Source organism: Melanerpes formicivorus, unplaced genomic scaffold (genome assembly GCF_026170545.1).
Source record: "Melanerpes formicivorus ecotype bairdi unplaced genomic scaffold, bMelFor1.0.p_v2 SCAF_3, whole genome shotgun sequence".
NCBI lineage: Eukaryota > Metazoa > Chordata > Aves > Piciformes > Picidae > Melanerpes > Melanerpes formicivorus.
Window position 1 is genome coordinate 33,006,446 of NW_027142355.1, and position 18,780 is coordinate 33,025,225.

The 18,780-nt window shown below is 41.9% G+C and overlaps 1 protein-coding gene across 2 annotated transcripts in view; it reads left to right on the plus strand.

Moving 5' to 3' along the window:
• Nucleotides 1-18,780, plus strand: part of PDZRN4 (PDZ domain containing ring finger 4) — a 278,600-nt gene that overhangs the window by 230,008 nt on the left and 29,812 nt on the right. For both annotated transcript variants that reach the window (XM_068170212.1, XM_068170214.1), the window contains exon 6: nucleotides 17,748-17,846. In XM_068170212.1, coding sequence (XP_068026313.1) covers nucleotides 17,748-17,846 — 99 coding nt within the window. The remainder of the gene's footprint in view (nucleotides 1-17,747; nucleotides 17,847-18,780) is intronic.

Genomic DNA, 18,780 nt, shown 5'->3' on the forward strand with positions numbered 1-18,780 from the left:
ACATTTAGCTTTTTTGGTAGTATTTTGCCTTTACTGTGTCTGAAAGGTATAAAATTAATTACAGGAAAAGATATTTCTCACATCTGTCTAAAACTGAAAAAATTACATTTTCGGCTTGATTTTAATTAATATTTCAAAACAACCCTCACACACAGTTGTAGATCAAGGCAATCCAAATGTGTGGAATTGTAACTGGTTAGGAGTTTGAATCTACAGCTATATGTTCTGCTGTCCAGATAAATGCTCTCTGCAGCAGATGTTGGCACATCTGTTATGCCTCCCCATTTCGATTGGCTGCCGGGGTGTTTAGAAAGTGCTGATGAGGCAGATAAATCTTCTGACACGTTTCAGGCCCAAAGCAGGCAGGCAGCAGTAATAATGATGTTTACAGAGCCAAGTGCTGGGCAGTAACATTTTGAAATACTGCAAAAATAATGCAGAAAAAATAAAGGGTGATTTTTATCTGCAATAGATTAAGTTTATTGTAAAAAGTAAAAGCTTATTAGGACAAGTGATTCAGTGCTGATTCAAACTGCAGCTATGACAACCTATAAACCTCTGGTCTTGGTGTAGCTAAGGTTTATTGGGTAGAAAAAGGTACTTCCTGTAGTTTAGAAAGAGATCTAAGCTATGAAGGGAATCTTTTCTAAACTTACAATGACTTGAGAATCAGATTTAGAAACAACTGCAGGATGTGTGGTTGTTCCAATGGGAATAGCTGTCTTCTGGGGGCTGGAAGTTCCTGATTTTATCAGAATTCTTACTTTCAACTGATTTTCCTCTAGCCTTTTAAGCATGTCAGATTTGACTGGGTTTATATCATTAAAGTCAGGAAAAGTCCAGACATTGGGGTCTTCTCCTAAGAAGTTCCATGGGCAACAAGGCTGGTGAGAGGCCTTGAACACAAGCCCTATGAGAAGAGGCTGAGGGAGCTGGGATTGTTTAGCCTGGAGAAGAGGAGGCTCAGGGGTGACCTCATTGCCCTCTACAACTACCTGAAAGGTGGTTGTAGCCAGGAAGGGGCTGGTCTCTTCTCCCAGACAACCAGCACCAGAACAAGGGGACACAGTCTCAAGCTGTGCCAGGGGAGGTTTAGACTCGAGGTGAGGAGAAAGTTCTTCACCCAGCGAGTTGTTTGTCATTGGAATGGGCTGCTCAGGGAGGTGGTTGAGTCGCCATCCCTGGGGGCGTTCAAGAGGAGATTGGACGTGGCACTTGGTGCCATGGTCTAGTCCTGAGGTCTGTGTTGATAGGTTGGACTCAATGATCCTCGAGGTCTCTTCCAACCTAAGTTATACTGTGATACTGTGATACATCCAGACATTGCAGAGAACAACTGTTGTAGAGGGTCAAAGTGGGTACTGATTATATAGCTGATATAATTATAGTTTGGTTTATAATTATAGTTATGTTTTGTAGTATACAGTCTACAGTGTCTCTGGACAACTCTCCCACAGTTTTGACTACTCTCATGGTAAGAAACACCCCACTAAATATCTAATTGAAATTTCCTGATGTCTTGTGTGGCTGTCACAGTGCAGCTCCAGGAAGAGTTTGGTTCTGTATTCTCTGGACCTTTGTGTTTGATACCTGAAGGAAGCAATAAGAACTCCTTATTAGGAAGATACTTCTCTTCAAAATGTTAACTAAAAGCAGTTCTCCCAGCTTCCCCTCACAGCTTCAAGCCCCAATTAGGTAATGGACTTCTAGCTGGACTTGGAGTACTGTATTCCTATGTCATAACCAAGAGAAGGTCAATTTTAACATTTTATGGTCAAACACATTTTCATTGGAAAGCAGATGGGGGAGCAAATTCTTGAAAGCCCCAACCCCCCTAAAAAATAGGACTGGTAAAGTTTCAAGGGTTCTTCCCCCCACCCAAATATCTGAAGCCAGTGATTCCTTAGTTGTATCTCTTATTTCTCAATGCTCTAAAGACAATGAGTTTCAATATGGGGGTCAGGATAGGAGTTTTAATGAAATGTCAGAATTTTTTTCTTCAAATACATGTAATCATAAATCTCTTTTGGTTGGTTGGTTTGGTGGTGTTTTTTGTTTCGGGTTGGGTTGGGGTTTTTTTGGTCAATATTGTCCAAAGTCAAAGGACTCCTTTGGAATATAGAGGCTGTGAGCCAATATGACAGTTTAGTACTTCCACACACACTGAGCAATGGAGCAGTTACTACTCCAGTCTGCTTATCTCATAAGGTTTGGTTTCTGCCTTGTCTGTGCTATTCACACCTACCTTGTTCAGTAAGAGAGAATGTAAAATCTAAGATTAGCAGAAAGGAAACCCTTTGCTGCATATAATCAGCTAGTTAATTATACTTTAAACTCTTCTTGGATCTTTGCAATGTAACACTTACATTAGAGTGAAAGGCCAAATGAAGGACCAATGCTGACTGCTGAGAAATACTATATATAGGTAGTTCATTGTGGATCTCTCTGCTCAGAAAGCAAGAATTCATTGTTTTCTGAAGTGCAGAACATACCAGAAAGGGTGTTGGGTCTCAAGCAGATGAAACTGTCTATGAATGTATAACACTGGAGAAGATATGGATATAGTTAAGTACTTCTAATAAATTAGCATTCATACTGCACTGTAGGGAAAGGACAAAAATACAGGCAATGAATGGAGAGGTGGAAGAATTAGGAAGGAAAGCAAGACTATGGCTCATTTGAAGCAGCAAAGCATGCTAAGGACATTTTACCTTCCAGTAAGTACTGTCATCCAGACAAGGAAATTTTTTTGTCAAAGCATTTAGGGTACTTTATGCTTGATACTTCCCATAAGGTTTGATCTTTTAAAAATGTATCTTTCTGACAGGAATCAGAAAATTTAATATTATGCATGGTATCTAAGGGGGGAAACTTAGGTTGAAGTGGATGTTTATGACTTCCAGGAGGCTACACTGTCAGCTGTTGAGCCTTTTGCAGTCAGAAAGCCTGTAGTGTGCGAAGTGTTTTTTTTCCCCTCTTTGACTTCCCTGTGAGATGCACTTACTGTAAAGTCCACCATATATCGTTAAGCTCAAGGCTTACAATACCCCTAAAACCAAGTTTAAAAGGCCACAATAAGCCTTGTGAAGCCTACAAAATTAAAAGTTGTGTTTATGTCATCCCCATATGCTTAGACCTTACCTCTTGCTGCAACACTAAATTTATTCAGTGATCTAAAGTTTCTTGCATTCTTAGTCCTGCTCTATCATTCATCCAGCCTAACTCATTCCCCTGTATGCTCTGCCAGTGCTATCTGCCCCCTCTCTCATCCTCACCTGTTGGAAGTCTCAGCTGACACTTGGATGTCTCCCTCCTCCCACTCACAGCCATCAGACTGTTACTGATAATCACACTTCAGACTGCTGAATATGCACTGACAAGCTTGCCATGCCTCAAGTTACTCTGTTGTTTGATTTCCTCCATAGAAGTTTAGTACAGACCAAAAATTTTCTCTCCAGAGCTACAAGGAGAGAGTGAATTTCCTTATCCAGTGGAGCTTCTTTGTTATCAAAGGATTCATCAGCTACAGGTCATATTCATAGTATCATAGTATCAGTCAGGGTTGGAAGGGACCACAAGTTCCAACCCCCCTGCCATGGGCAGGGACACCCCACACTAGATCAGGCTGGCCAGAGCCTCATCCAGCCTGGTCTTAAACACCCCCAGGGATGGGGCCTCAACCACCTCCCTGGACAACCCATTCCAGGGCTTCACCACTCTCATGGTGAAGAACTTCCTCATAGTTGCAAGATTATGTTTTATTAATAGGTGCCTATATGTCAGCATAATAATTCTGTTGTTGTTGTTTTCTGCTACTACTTTTAAAGAGATTATTATTTTTTCTTTATTTCTAACACTGGTGTCATTGCCTACAGCATCCTTCTGTCCCAGAGCATTCTTTGCCTGGGCACAAAGCAGCATGTGGCTCTAAGCGTAGCTGTAAAGCAGGGATCAGCAAGAAAGTGATTTTGCCTTTAAATGTTTCTCATTCTATGTTATATTTGCTTTTGCATTATACATTTCATATATATGCATTATACATACATTATACATTGCTAATATTTTTCCTTTCTGCTTTGATGGATGTAAACAAATCTTATGTCAAAGATTCTTAAATATACACCAGAATTTAAAAAACAAGGATTAAATGAGACTTTAGCCTGCAAGGTAGAGCCCCACCCCTTGGACAGAGCATTGTTTTGCCCCACCATGTGGAATGTAGATAACCCTCTGTTCTTTGTGGTAATCTACCAACCAAATCCATGCTGGCAAATCTGACGCCCAATGTGATTTGTCCTTTTCGAGGCTGTTTATGAGAAGTCAGGACAGTCTTCTGTCAAAATTGATAAGTGAGAAGACAGTGGGGAATGCAATTTTATTTGTAACAGCACAGCTGCCAGCAGTTCCAGCTTGTTTACATCTAGACTGGCTCTGTCTTGCTCCATAGCCTTTCTATTTCCATCCAAATAGCCCCCGCGTACATCATAGATGTGCCTGTCTATGTAAAATTTGCATAACAGAATATACTGGGAGTGTTAGGGGAAAAAGAACTTATTTCTTTAGGTTATTTTCACAACTCAAAAATGTCCATTGCTTCAAAAGCAAAAACTTTGACAAATCTCCATAGACCTGGTTTCGAAAACTGAGCTATAATCTGCTAAAATCCTGCGGTGCCTGTTACATTCCATGGTGAAGGTACCAGAGGAGTTAAGAGCTTTGCTTTTCTGATGGAAGCATTCTTTTCCTGGTGGAACTGACCAGTGTTTCTAAATGAAATCCACTACAAACATTTAAATGCAAGTTAATGTGTTGTGAAAATAATGCAGTAGGAATATGCAGTGACCTGGGAAGGGGAGGGCAGTTCCACTGTACTGTTTCGCACTGAATACTTCTGCTGCATAGCCTACAATTAGACAGTGCTACGTAGGCATTAACATATTTACTGGAAAACCCTTTTAACAAGAGAGCATAACTCTTGATGGTATTAGAAACCTTTGTTTGCCTGCACTATTACTTGCCTTCAGTCTAGCAGTCCCAGAATCCCAGGTGAGTTTGATCTTTGTTTATTGGAACACTTAAGAAAACTGCAGGGTTAGGCATTTCCTCCTATATAGTCTCTCTGGTGAGCTGTTTCTTTCCAGTAGCCCACCCTTAATATGCAATTATTATGGAAGTAAAGTGAGAAGAGCCATTTTATGTTTGACTCATCTAGCTTATGACAGAAGAGCTTTTCTAGCAAACTGAAGATTCTTGTTTCCTTTTGCCATTGCTTTTTTTGCAGTTATTGATAAATCATTAGTCTTCTGCAGGGTTTGTCATTAAAAGTGAGAGGCCAGAGATGGCTGAAAATGTCACTGCTTGGGTTCTGTGAATTGTGGGGTCATCTGACACTTCTGCATTCTCATTATAAGTATATATCCTATCACTGTCTTTTTAGGAGTCACAGTCATGCTGTTAAATTAAATGTTTGGTGATTGCCAGTGGAGACTGCAGTGTAACTGATTTGTTTGGCATACACTTACACACAGATACATACATGCTGTATGTACCTATGTATTTATATAATGTGCACACACATACTACCTCACCTCTGCATGCACAGACCCAAGCACAGACAAGTATGCAATTAAACATGTAACACCCTCCCCAAGCTGGAAAAAATAGAAATATACCTTAAAATGAAGTGACTGTTTAATATACATTGGGGGGAAACACAGCCTCTCTTCATCTAGCTGAGATAGAGGCTGAGGGAGCTGGGATTGTTTAGCCTGGAGAAAAGGAGGCTCAGGGTGGTTGTAGCCAGGAGGGGGTTGGTCTCTTCTCCCAGGCAACTAGCACCAGAACAAGAGGACACCGTCCCAAGCTGCACCAGGGGAAGTTTAGGCTCGAGGTGAGGAGAAAGTTCTTCACTGAGAGAGTTGTTAGCCATTGGAATGTGCTGCCCAGGAAGGTGGTGGAGTCACTGTCCCTGGAGGTGTTCAAGAGGGGATTGGACATGGCACTTGGTGCCATGGTTTAGTAGTCATGAGGTGCTGGGTGATAGGTTGGACTTAATGATCTTTGAGGTCTTTTCCAACCTTATTGATTCTATGATTCTATGAGATAGGTAGCCCATAGGGGAAAAAAAATAACCATATTGAAAATAGATTGTTGTGATGCCTTCTGCTGACTCTAGAATTGCACATCTCTTTTCTGACTTTCCTCAAATTACTTCCGGTCATTTTTAAAGGCATAATTGCTAAATGGAGCCCAGTTAAAAGAGCTGGAAACATGATTTGGGTAAGGTGAAGTATGATGCTTTCTTGAAACATCAAGCATCTGGTTTTAGTGTGTAGTCTTATCCGTTGTACATACCCTGATATTTGTAATGACAGTTGCAACCCCTACTGCATGGTACAAAGTCAGAGGTAAAAGAGATGTTACGGAACACATCTCATGATGTTGGATTGTTTGGGTTTTATTTTACACACCCAAGCTGTTGTTTCCTCTGTTTTATACTCACAATCATTTGCAATGGATACTTTTATGTAACATGTAATACTATGCTCATCACTTCTGAATTTGAGATGAATTCTACTTTTTAGTCGCTCCACTCTTAGCTCTCTACCCTCCTAGGACTTCATTAGATTGAGCTGTTCCTGTAAAAAGAGCAAAGGGATAGCTCTGGTTCTGCTTGCATTATTTATTTGTAGTTCATGAGAAAAATTACTTGCCAGTGGTGACAAGTGTGCAGCATTATGAAGATTAAATATTACATAAGGTAGCAATGCAAATGACTACTGATTTGGCAGACTAGAAAAGGTGTATCCTTCCAATCATGTGAAGGAAGAGACCAAGAGAGTGAATGTGATTAGTGAGATGCTGCTGGGATGCTCAGCTATTCAGAGTTCAGCCTGGTAATGATCGAGGTGCTTGCATCACTCCCAGTGATATGAACTTCAGGGTTGGGTTTACTAAACACAACTATGAAGTTGAGACCAAGCTTTGCTTGGTTTCTGTGCTTTACAGAAACCACCAGCAAGAAGCTGATGTGATTGATCTGACTTTGCAGGACAACCTTCTCATAGTAACCCTGACAGAAAACGTGAAGAGCAGCCAAAATTTAGCTATGCATATAAACTGAAGGTTGATCTCATAGTTTCATAGTTTCATTCAGGGTTGGAAGGGACCACAATGATCATCTAGTTCCAACCCCCCTGCCATGGGCAGGGACACCCTACACTAGATCAGGCTGGCCAGAGCCTCATCCAGCCTGCTGTTAAACACCCCCAGGGATGGGGCCTCGACCACCTCCCTGGACAACCCATTCCAGGGCTTCACCACTCTCATGGTGAAGAACCTCCTCCTCGCATCTAGCCTGAATCTCCCCACCTCCAGCTTCATTCCATTCCCCCTAGTCCTAGCACTACCTGAGATCCTGAGAAGTCCTTCCCCAGCCTTCCTGTAGGCCCCCTTCAGATACTGGAAGGCCACAATTAGGTCACCTCGGAGCCTTCTCTTCTGCAGACTGAACAGCCCCTACTCCTTCAGTCTGTCCTCATAGGAGAGGTGCTCCAGCCCTCTGATCATCCTTGTGGCCCTTCTCTGGACACGTTCCAGCACCTCCACATCCCTCTTGTAATAGGGGCTCCAGAACTGGACACAGTACTCCAGGTGGGGTCTCACCAGGGCTGAGTAGAGGGGGAGGATCACCTCCCTCGACCTGCTAGCCACACTTCTCCTGATGCAGCCCAGGATCTGATTGGCTTTGCGGGCTGCAAGTGCACATTGAGAGCTCATGTTGAGCTTTTTGTCCACCAGCACCCCCAAGTCTCTCCCCTCAGGGCTACTTTCTCACCCATGAAGATGCAGAAACAAGAAGATACTGAAGAGTGAATCTTGATTTTAAAATGTCTGTTACTCCCTGTGCACTTGGGTTTGTTGCTTCAGAAGAATGACAGCAGCTCAGAGAAATGATTTTATTATTTTTTTTTAGTATAACCAGTTAATTAAAATAAATCAGATCTTAATGTACTTTCTCAGTTAATTCTTCATTGAACTATTGTGTAAGTACTCTGTTCTTGGCCTTTTGTGCTTCATTCATGCAGTTAATCATCTGACAATTATACCATTAGCAAGAGGAACATTAAAAGAGCTTCACAGCTATTATTACAGGTGAAAAGCAAAAACAAAGATAAAAGTGACTACTCTTTTTTGTATTTTGCTTAATTATTTTCGGTTTATTTTCTCGTTTTCTTAAAATTTATGGTAAATGCTACACTTTTCCACTCCAGATCATCAGATTTACGGTCCACTCATTGCATTCACTAAGCCTTGATTTCTTCAGAAGTGTGTCATGACCTGGCTTCCTGAGCCAGCCCTGGGCAGTAGGAGAGATTGTGCTAAGATTCAGAAATTCCCTCAGAGTAAATTAAGGTGAACCAATACCAAACAGCTGATGAGTTAGCTTTATTTGATCCAATGAAACTCTCGGTCACTGGCTCCTCATCAACGCTTGATTGGACCAGAGGAAAGGGAAAATGGGAAGAAAAAGGAACGGAAAAGAGAGAGAGAGAGAGAGAGAGAAAGAAAAGAAAGGAAGGAAGAAAGAAAGAGGGAGAGAGAAAGAAAGAAAGAGAGAAAGACAGACCTTGATTCCAGCGATGTAGTCCAAATTCTTCGCTGGTGGGTGTACATCCAGAAAGGTCTTCTGTAGTAGAAGACCACAGAGGGTGGACTTCAGAGGTTGTGGTCCTTTTGTACCCTTGGTGTGGGGGTCTCTCCAAATCATGAAGAGATGTGTGCATGAGGCCCCTGCAGCGCAATGTCTGTTACAGGCCTTTCTGTGGCGCTGTTGCAGTGGCTTTAAAATAAGGAAAGAGGGAATTCCTGCCTCTGCAGAAATTATCTCTTTTCATTGTTAAACCATCTCCAGTCCAGCAGCTCTCCTCTGGAACTATTAAGGGTTTATTCAAACGTGGTATGCCACACCTTGTTTGAGACAATATACGATCTGGAGAGTTACTGAGGGCCATCAGCCAGGTCCTGCCACACATTGTTTTGAGACAATGGGCTATTGGGCTCTCACAAACTGCAGCCAAGGCTGCAAGAAAAAATAACCATCCCGGCACAAACCCACGGCTTTGCAAGTTGCTTGTGAAAGAAACCGAGGAAAAAAAGGATGTTATCATGAAACCTGTCAGTTAATCCTTGGTTTATTTTATCATTTGCAGAATCTTACCTCATCCCAGCTATAAGGTAAACTGTGTAAAGATTTCAGAGCTCTGGCTGTTAGCCATCTGTAAAGGGGTAGAATATAAAGGTGTTTCAGCTCACACCTAGAGTTATATCAGAGTATGCATGTGGCCAGTTATTTAGTGATAGGCAATAATTCACTAACTGTAATAACTACATTGTTCTGGATGGCTATGAAGGTAACCAGTTTTTTTTATTGGTGGCTTTTACAATTCATAATCTAGTTGACACAAGAAGTGATCATCTTATGGTACAGAAAAATTGCTAAACCCAGAGAGACCTCTGTAGGCTGCCTTTCTCTGAATTCTTTTGCCTTAGAACACGTTACATTACTGTGAGCTTTGCAGATGGAGTCTCTCAAGCCACCTTAAAGACTTGAGCCAAGATACAACTCTTTTATACATTCGGGGATGCATATACAGCATATCTGAATTGCATTGTTTGTTTCACCACGCAAGGACTTTACCACACTGACAGCTTTTTAATCTTTCTTCCAGTGAAGTAGGAATCCTTCTCCAGTACACTTGGTGACTTCATTTTCTAAAAGCTGTATGTGTACATTGAATTGGCTTCTGATTTCAAACCTGTAAATAGCAAAACTTGACCTTTTCTGTCTTTTCTCCATTGAGGAGAGTTTTTTGATGGAGTGAAGCTAGGAAATCAAACTCAGTGACTCATATATAGAGGGTGTTTTGGTTTTACAGGCTGGATTTTACTAGTGCATAAGGAGCATGGAGAGCTGACATTCTTTTCTTCTAAAGATAATGGAGTTAAATGAAACAAGGTAGACGCTGGTTAATAATAAGAAATTAAATACTTGACTGTATCATGAGCAGAACATGTTTAGGGTCCTCTGTCTTACTCTGTCACAAAAATACAAACCCTCGACTATAAATCACAGGTTCTGTTACACTGGAGAGTAATGCTAATTAAAATTAATTGTAGTGTTTTACTATGTCTCGACGGTGAGGTGATTTTCTCATTGTAATGAGGACTTAAATGTTACCTGAAAAGATCATACACTGTCAGTTTTGGTAAAATACTGTTCTGTTTTGATTCCATTCTGTCCCTTCTAATGGTGTTACCAGAGTTCATGGGACCCATTACTCTGATATACTGTATGGGTGAAGAGAACTCAATAGCTATTACGATTTTGATAGTCTCTCTTGGTCCTTTTAGTGGTGTGCAACAATTGCTATAAAGGCAGGTGGGGAATATCAGAAGAATGTAGAGTATTTATAATATTTCTCCAGTCCCTTTCAAACACTCTGTAATTATTTATTCTTTTATGTCCTCCTGCTCTGGTGGCATTTGCATTGTTTTTCTGCTTCTAGATAAAGAACACAAGTCACAAATTTATATGAGGCGACTGCACCAAAGCACTCAACAACTGAACAGGGAATAAAGACATAAGGACAGAAAACTTTTGGAAACTTGCTCATGAGGCAAAGTGTTACTATTATTTTTCAAAATTATGATGAATTGGAGAAGGTAGGGAAATATCCCTTCCTTAGTGCAGGGCATCATTTAAGGAAGAGTCTCGAATATATGCCTAGTAGTCTAAAATAAATCCAGTAACTTTTCAGAAAACATGCTGTGACCGTTTGAGGCTGGGCCTTTAAGAAAGGGACACTGTGGCTGAATGTTTTGTAAACAAAACACAGGTCTAGACGAATTTCATTGGTAGATTGGTAGAATGCAACTTTAAGTTTTGAGTCCAGCTGAGACTTTCCTCCGTTCACTTTCCCTCCTCCCTTTTCGCAGCTCGTCCGCTTCTAGTCTCTCTGCCAGACTGACCTTGGACAACGTGTGGCCTACTAAAACTCTGCTCTAATTTATAACTGCTTTTAATTAACAATTGCTCTTTTTCTCTCTTTCTAACCCTCTTTGGGGAAAAAGGGGAGAGAAGGGGGTACAGGGAGGGGGAACCCTCCTCCAGAAGGGGGGGTAATTTCGTTCCTGTATTACTTTGCTGTATATTTCTGTGTATGCATTGTAAATACTGTAAATTGTGTATATATACCCTGCATCCCCTAAAACTGCTTGTAAATACAGCATTCCTTTGCTTCTCCAGCTGTGGCTAGCTGTGGTTCTTTTTCCCTTTTCTCTTTTGTGGTGGGGAAGAAGGCTGGGCCTTCCTCTCAAACCCACCACACATGCATTTCTTGATCTTTCAGCCGGTTACTTGTATCAATAAGTTCATCCTCCGTCATTTGTAATCTTACTTTAAGGTTTCCTTTTTTTTGGGACCTTCTCTGGTAACATTTTGTTAAGGTGACACATTCTGGAAATGGGTCAATGTGCTTCTGTACACAAATAAACTACAAAAGAAATTGGCAGATTTCCTGCTCAGTGTAGTCTCAGGAGACTCCCAGTCCCAGGTGTCATGTCTGAACATGAGGTAGCCAAGTGTAGAGTTTACCTTTGTAATACTGTAGAATAATGTTGAATCACTTTTGTTAGGTGTACAGTACATACTGAAAAACTAAGTCCTAAGTCATGAGTGAACAAAAATGAAAAATGGACATAGGATGAGACAAGACAATCACAGAATGTTAGGAGTTGGAAGGGACCTCAAGAGATCATTGAGTCCAAGCCCCCTGCCCGAGCAGGATCACCTAGGCTGGATCATACAGGAATGCATCCAGGCAGGTTCTGAATGTCTCCAGAGAAGGAGACTCCATGACCCCTCTGGGCAGCATGTTCCAGTGTTCTGTCACCCTTGCAGTGAAAAAGCTTTTCCTTATGTTCCTCCTATGCTCCGGCTTGTACACATTGCCCCTCGTCCTGTCACTGGACATCACTGAGAAGAGCCTGGCTCCATCCTCCCGACACTTGCCCTTCACATATGTATAAACATTAATGAGGTCAGAGTTTCCTCTTCTCCAGGCTAAAGAGACCCAGTTCCCTCAGCCTACCCTCATAAAGATGTTCCACTCCCTTCATCATCTTTGTGGCTCTGTGCTAGACTCTTTCAAGCAGTTCCCTGTCCTTCTTGAACTGAGGGGTGTGGAACTGGACACAATATTCCAGTTGCAGCTTTACCAGGGCAGAATAGAGGGAGAGGAAAAGCTCTCTTGACCTTGCTAATCACACCCCTTCTAATACACTCTAGGATGCCATGTGCCTTCTTGTCCACAAGGGCACATTGGTGGCTCATGGTCATCCTTCTGTCCACAAGGACCCCAGTTCCCTTTTCCCTACCCTGCTCTCCCAGCAGGTCAGTCCCCAACTTATACTGATACATGGGGTTGTTCTTCCCCAGATGCAAGACTCTACACTTGCCCTTGTTGCATTTCATTAAATTTCTCCCTGCCCAGCTCTGCCTGTCTAGGTCTCACTGAATGGAAGCACAGCTTTCTGGTGTGTCAGCCACTCCTCCCAGTGTCCATAATGCTATAGAGTTCAGCAGCTGGGCTCTAAGCCTTTTAGAGCTGGGGCAGTGTTTTTCTCCTTAAACCTCCATTGCAGTACAGCGGCCTTAATTACAGTTCCTTGGAAAGACTTCAGTCCATGTCTTCATTAATTCTGCAAATATGATAGATCAAATTCAGCAGAAGTACCATTATCACAGAGAGCATCAGCGGTTCTCTGCAATCCCTTATTCCCTGGCAGTTCATGGGCAAGGGACACATCAGATCTCAAGTTCATTCTGAGTTTCAAAGTCACCCAGTTGCTTCCAAATACCTATTCTGAGTTCTTTTATGGGCTTTGAGAGTCTCAAACCTTGGAAATAAGGTAGCTTGTTGATCATTGCAACTAATTTATATTGAGCTCTAGTTTCTTGTTTGCCTTATTTCCCATCCATACAGAAATTCTTCTAATCACACCAACTTGTGAGAGGATAAGACAAAAGATTGGAGGGTATGAGAGAGGAAGGAGAACAAAGTGGTAGTAGCAAGAGGTTATTTTTGGTAGTGCCAAGCTGTATGCCTGATTCATCCATAGTGAAGCAGTCACTTTAGTAGGTGGGACTTCCTGCTTATCAAGCAGTAATTTCTGTACAGATTTTCTGTAGATGAGATAACATGATGGATTATAAAATGAGAGTAAAAGGAAGATGGTACAGAGGCTTTGTGGACATGGGCACTTACTGACAATGGAGATGTTAGGGAAGAGATGGGAGCAAAGGGTGAGTGAAGTGTGTGAGTATGAATGAAGAGTTGCTTAGAGAAAAAATGGACTGAGAAGGGCTTGGAAGATGAAGACAATTGTGTTGGTGGAGAAGGGTGCCAGGCAGGGTAGGATGGTTTGACTGGAGGTGAGACAGGGGCATAAGTAATCCTGACAGAAAATTGGGAAAGGCTTCAAAGGTGTGCATGGCTTAGTAGAGACCATTGAGAGCAAAGAATAATGGAGCAAAATAAGCCTTGCATGCCTGCAGTTATTCTATCACAGTGTCATCAGAGAATAACTCTTGTCAGCATCTTTCTGGATGCAGTGAGAAGAATCTTTACCAACTTTCCTCTTAGGATGTAATCTGTATTCCAGTGTATGGCAGGAAAATGTGAAGAGTTCAGAGCTTTTTTTTGTTTTCCTGTCTCCTCCAGCAAAAGACTGTTTAAGAATGGTAACTGAAGGGTTCCTTGTATGTTTCCTATCAGACCGTCAGCTTTACTCTTTATGATCTAGGTTTTAGTAGAAACTACCACTAACTGCAAACTTTTACAAGGTCTCCTCTATAGCCCTTAGACTCTTTTCAGCAGTTCTAGAAAGCCAGCAGCCCACTTGATGACATTTATAATCTACTTCTGTACCACTTGAGAGAAATGACAGTATTAACCTACCCTCCCCTCTCTGAAGAGGTGGCAGCTCCTTGTTTGGTCTTACGTCTTCTAAGGCTGACAGCCTGCAAACTGGCTTTCCATCACTGAAGCAAATGACAGCCTTTAACTGGGAGCAAGAGGCTACAGCCAGTAGTCCATCACTTTGGAGGATGACCAATATAAGCGGTTTTCAGTCTTTCAGGAGCGTGACCTGCACCTCTTGGCTGTCTTTTCTACATCTGAAGAAATGAGTTACCTTGGAAATTTGCATCCCGGTATTTCAAGACAGGGTAGTCCTTCTTCTGATTTTCATGTCTATCTTTTAATTGATGGCAAAAGACTTTAAAGCATTGTCCTCACTGTGGCAATGCACTGAAATATTGTTCTGCCCACACAGAAAAAAAGAAAAAAACAAGTCAAAGATTTAGCAATTTGGCATTGATTTCTGTCACTTGGCAGCAGAATACTCTTTGTGTTGAGAGGCGGCTGCCCCCGGAGTGCCCAGAAGAGGGGGAGGCTGTCATCTCCTGAGCTATTTCCTCAGTCCCTCTCCTTCCACCATCTGTCTGTCAGCGCACTTCATGAATCTCCAAGTATTGTTTCCTCACTGTTTGTTTTTAAATGCTGAATTTTGAATACTATCCATTCAGTCCCTACATACATAACCCCAAGAGAAATCAATTGTGTGTGTGTGTGTGTATGTGTGCATGTATCTGAAGGGGTTTGTGAAAGGGAAATTACATTCTCACAAATTCATTACTGCTGCCAAACTTATTGCTTCTTCCATTGAAGACGAGTTGGGGAAGAAAAACACTGGAAAGTGTCTGTGAAAAATGCAGTGTCAGTTGCATTTGATATGATGGTCCAGGTTCTTTAGTGTCTCGCCTGTTATTCTTCTGTTGAAGTTGTTCCAGATGTGCTTGTTATATTGGAGTTACAGGTTGGACTAAATGGGTGTTTGTTCTGAAAGGTAATTTAATATTTTACACAGAGCACTTGCAAATTTTCAAAGATGTTTTGTCAACCCTGATTTGTTTGAATGTGACCAGGATGTGTCATATTTGCTGTCAAAAAGAAGCTGCTGTGAGGTTAGTAGTGCAGATGTGCAGTGGAAAAAAAAAAATCATTTATCTGTAATTACTTCCAATGAAGAGCAAGAGACCTCATTCAATTTCTCCCTCATGCCAAATAAGATATTACTTTGAGTATATACTTCAGACTGAAAACCATGAAATGTTTCTTGGGTCTTTAACACTAAGTGCCAGTGTCTCACTTGTGGGTATCTACAGCTTCTAGTGGTGACAGCCATGTGCACTCCTGAGATTGAGTAAGGACAAGTGCAGAGTCCTGCACCTGGGGAGGAATAACACTGGGCACCAGTACAGAGTAGGGATCATCCTGCTGGAAACCAGTTCCATGGAGAGAGACTTTGGAATCCTAGTGGAGGGGTTGGACTCGATGCTCATTCGAGGTCCCTTCCAACCCCTAACATTCTGTGTTTCTTTGATTCTGTGATTCAGTCATCAGACTACATCCCATACAGTAATTTAGAAAGGAGGTAGTCCCAAGAGTATCTAGTACAGATCTCAACTCAAAGCCCTGTTACTGGGCAGAGAAATGAAAGCTGTGGCAATTCAAACACTATGCACAGCCAGAGCTGTTACATCCCAGTCAAAGAATAACAGTCACTGATACTTGTCATCAGCTGGTTCCCAGAGGCATTTTCAACAAAGCTCTTGGACTCCCAGGATGGAGCTGGTAGGGTCATCCTCATTTCCCTTTGCTCTTTCATGTCCTAAATAGTTAAATTTTCCTGCTCATTGACCCTGTACACTGAAAGCAGCCTGAAAAATTTTTACAGCCTTGTAGTAACATTTGAAGACAAATCATCCACAAAAACTTCAAGGTCATTCCTAACCAAAGAAATTATATTTAGAGCTCTCCTCAAGTCCCCTGTATAGCCTTACCACAGGTAGATTGGAGGTTGAGTCAGCAGGACAATGAAAGTCAGTGGATTTCAGCTTGCACACTGCTCCTCATTTGCCTTGATTTAAAGGTCCCAGTCTCAGCCCTTTATGGTGTATTTAGGCATCCTTATAGGCCTCCACGGGATCACAAGCTTCTTTATTCCTTAAAAGTATACCTTGTTGCTGTAATTGAAGCCATTTTGTTACTGTAATTTCTCCCTGGTATTATGGTTCCAGTCAAGTGTTCTTTCCCTCTGGAGGCATCAATTATTACAGGTTTTGAATAGACCTTGCTCCAGTGCACATATTTCTGCTCCCAATGCCAAAATCGGGTCACTGTGATTCTCTTCCATAACAAAACACGGTCCTGTGCTTGGTCTTGCAAACCTGATGTATAACTTCTACTGGTAGTGACTATTCCATGTCTTAAAACCATATTCCAAACTCCTGCCATATTTAGGAAAAATGAAAGAACACTACAAGTTTCATGGCATTTTCTACATTTCCTTAGTTTTCATTAAGACATTGAATGTTCTAAAGTCCAGGGAGAAGTTTTTAGGGTTTATGCAGGTGTTGAACCCATGTAGATGTGTATGTTGGTGAGGGAGCAATGGAGGGAACCGTAGCAGTGCACTTTGTGAAATGAAAATGGCACAGAGTTCATTGGCTAACCCATGTGCCTGGATGGCAGGTTTCTCTGGATGTTGTAGTACTTTGACACCTGGTCCACACAACTCAAATCAGACTCAGCAGTGAGTCCTCACTGCTGTGCACCATGTTCCAGTTTGTAGCTTAATCTGCATAACATCTCTGAGGATGGGGAGGAACCAGCTCTGTGTCACAGGCTGAGAACTGAAGCATCAGTTTGTCTGTCCCTTTTTTTTGAGTGCAACTATGAGAAGCAGGATCTATTAAGCTCCAAATGTCACCTGAAGACTCCCTGTGAATATATGTATATCAATATCAACTAAAGTTTCCTATTTGCCACCAAGCTTATACCCTGTTACTGGGCTCATTGTGCTTCTTTACAACTCTTTCTTTCACAGTGTTTAAACCAAGTGTGGCTGTGCATTTTTGTGAATGATTCCTCCATGAAACCCTAAAGATGCTTAACTCATCTGGGTGTTTGTAATAGTTATCACTGCACCATCTGCCCTAAAACTTGCACTTTCCATGAGATGCCACTGCTGGGACATCTGGCACTGAAAATATGTTTTCTGCATCATCTCACAAGTGAGGAGGATGCCACGACTGTTCAGCTCCACAGGAGATTCCGTGAAGCATCCTTTTCTAACAGCTTCTGGAATGAAGCTATGGCACTAAACTGGACAGGAAAGGAATTGTGCTATAAATGGAAGGCTGTGGTTTTGCTTTATGGCTTGGGATTGCTATTAGAAGGGAGTGGCAGTTGTGTGATGGATTGATTGATACGTAGTCTGTCTTATATCCTGTAAATCAGTAGTTGATGTGATAGGACTAAAATGACTGTGCAATATGCTGTAAGTCAGCTTCAGTTTCCCAAAGAATTAAAAAAAAAAAGAAAAATCAGTGTACAGCCATATTTCTCTAAGTTTCTACGTAGCTTGAACCTGCAATGTACTGTGATTTCCTTCTTAATCCATGGAGTATTTCCCCTCCCCCTTAAAGATGCACAGTCTTGAGACTGGGAAGTAGAAGTCATCCATCATGAGTGTGTCAGCAACTTGGTGCTCCCTTGGGCTACACAATTTTTTCCACCCTTGGCAAAAGCCACCACATGAACCTATGTGTTTTCTTCTAGGAGGTGGAGTTGTGCCGCATTAGCAGCCAGGAGAAGCTGGGGTTGACTGTCTGTTACAGAACTGATGATGAAGAGGACACAGGGATCTATGTCAGTGAGGTAAGGATATGGCAGTGAAGAGCATGGGACATGCTTGTGGTGGAGGGGTGAACATGCCAGGGAATGTAAGAGCAAGTGCCCTGAGACCAGAGTGCAGAAGCGTTGGTCCTCAGCCAGCATGTGTCACTTTCAATTCATTCAGATTATCCATTTGAAATATGCTGCCCAAGTAGTGTAGTTATTCCTGGTGAGCTTCTTTAATGTGAATGCTTTTAACTACAACATCACAGGTAGGCAAGTCTGAGCATGGTCTGAATTTTGAGAGAAACATGACCTTGTGGTGGAAACCAGGCAGAGAAAAGCACTTTCCCTGCACTGTGCTTGCATTCTCCCTTTGCCACACTATTACTTTATTATTTGTGAGAGGAATGTGTTAGGAAGTAATTGATTTATTTTTCTTTGCCAGACAAAAAGTAGAATACTGGATACTGAGATGGGATGAACCCTCAGGTTTTCATTGGCTTCACCAGAAAAACATGGCATCCCAGGGTATTAGTGTTTCACAGAGTAGTCAGTACACAAGAATTTCAGGAACACTAGCTCCCTTTGAGTCTCCAAGCATTCAAATAGGATAGGTTTTTCTGTTGTTTTGGGTTTTGAGTTTGTGGGGTTTTTTGTGACTCCAAGGTTGCTGGTGATTTCCCTACATGAACTGTCTTCCAATTTGTCGCTTTTGCAACGTGTTGAACCAGATTTGTACATTAGGAAAAGGTTATTCATTGAGAGGGTGGTCAGTCACTGAAACAGGTTCCCCCAGGCAAGTGGTCATGGCACCAAGCCTGTCAGAGTTCAAGTGTGGACAATGCTTTCAGTCATATGCTTTAGTTTTAGGTAATCCTCTGAGAAGCAGGGAGTTGGACTCCATGATCCTTGTGTATCTCTTCCAACCTGAGATATTCTATGATTCTGTGTTTCTAAATTCTGGGAGAAGCTT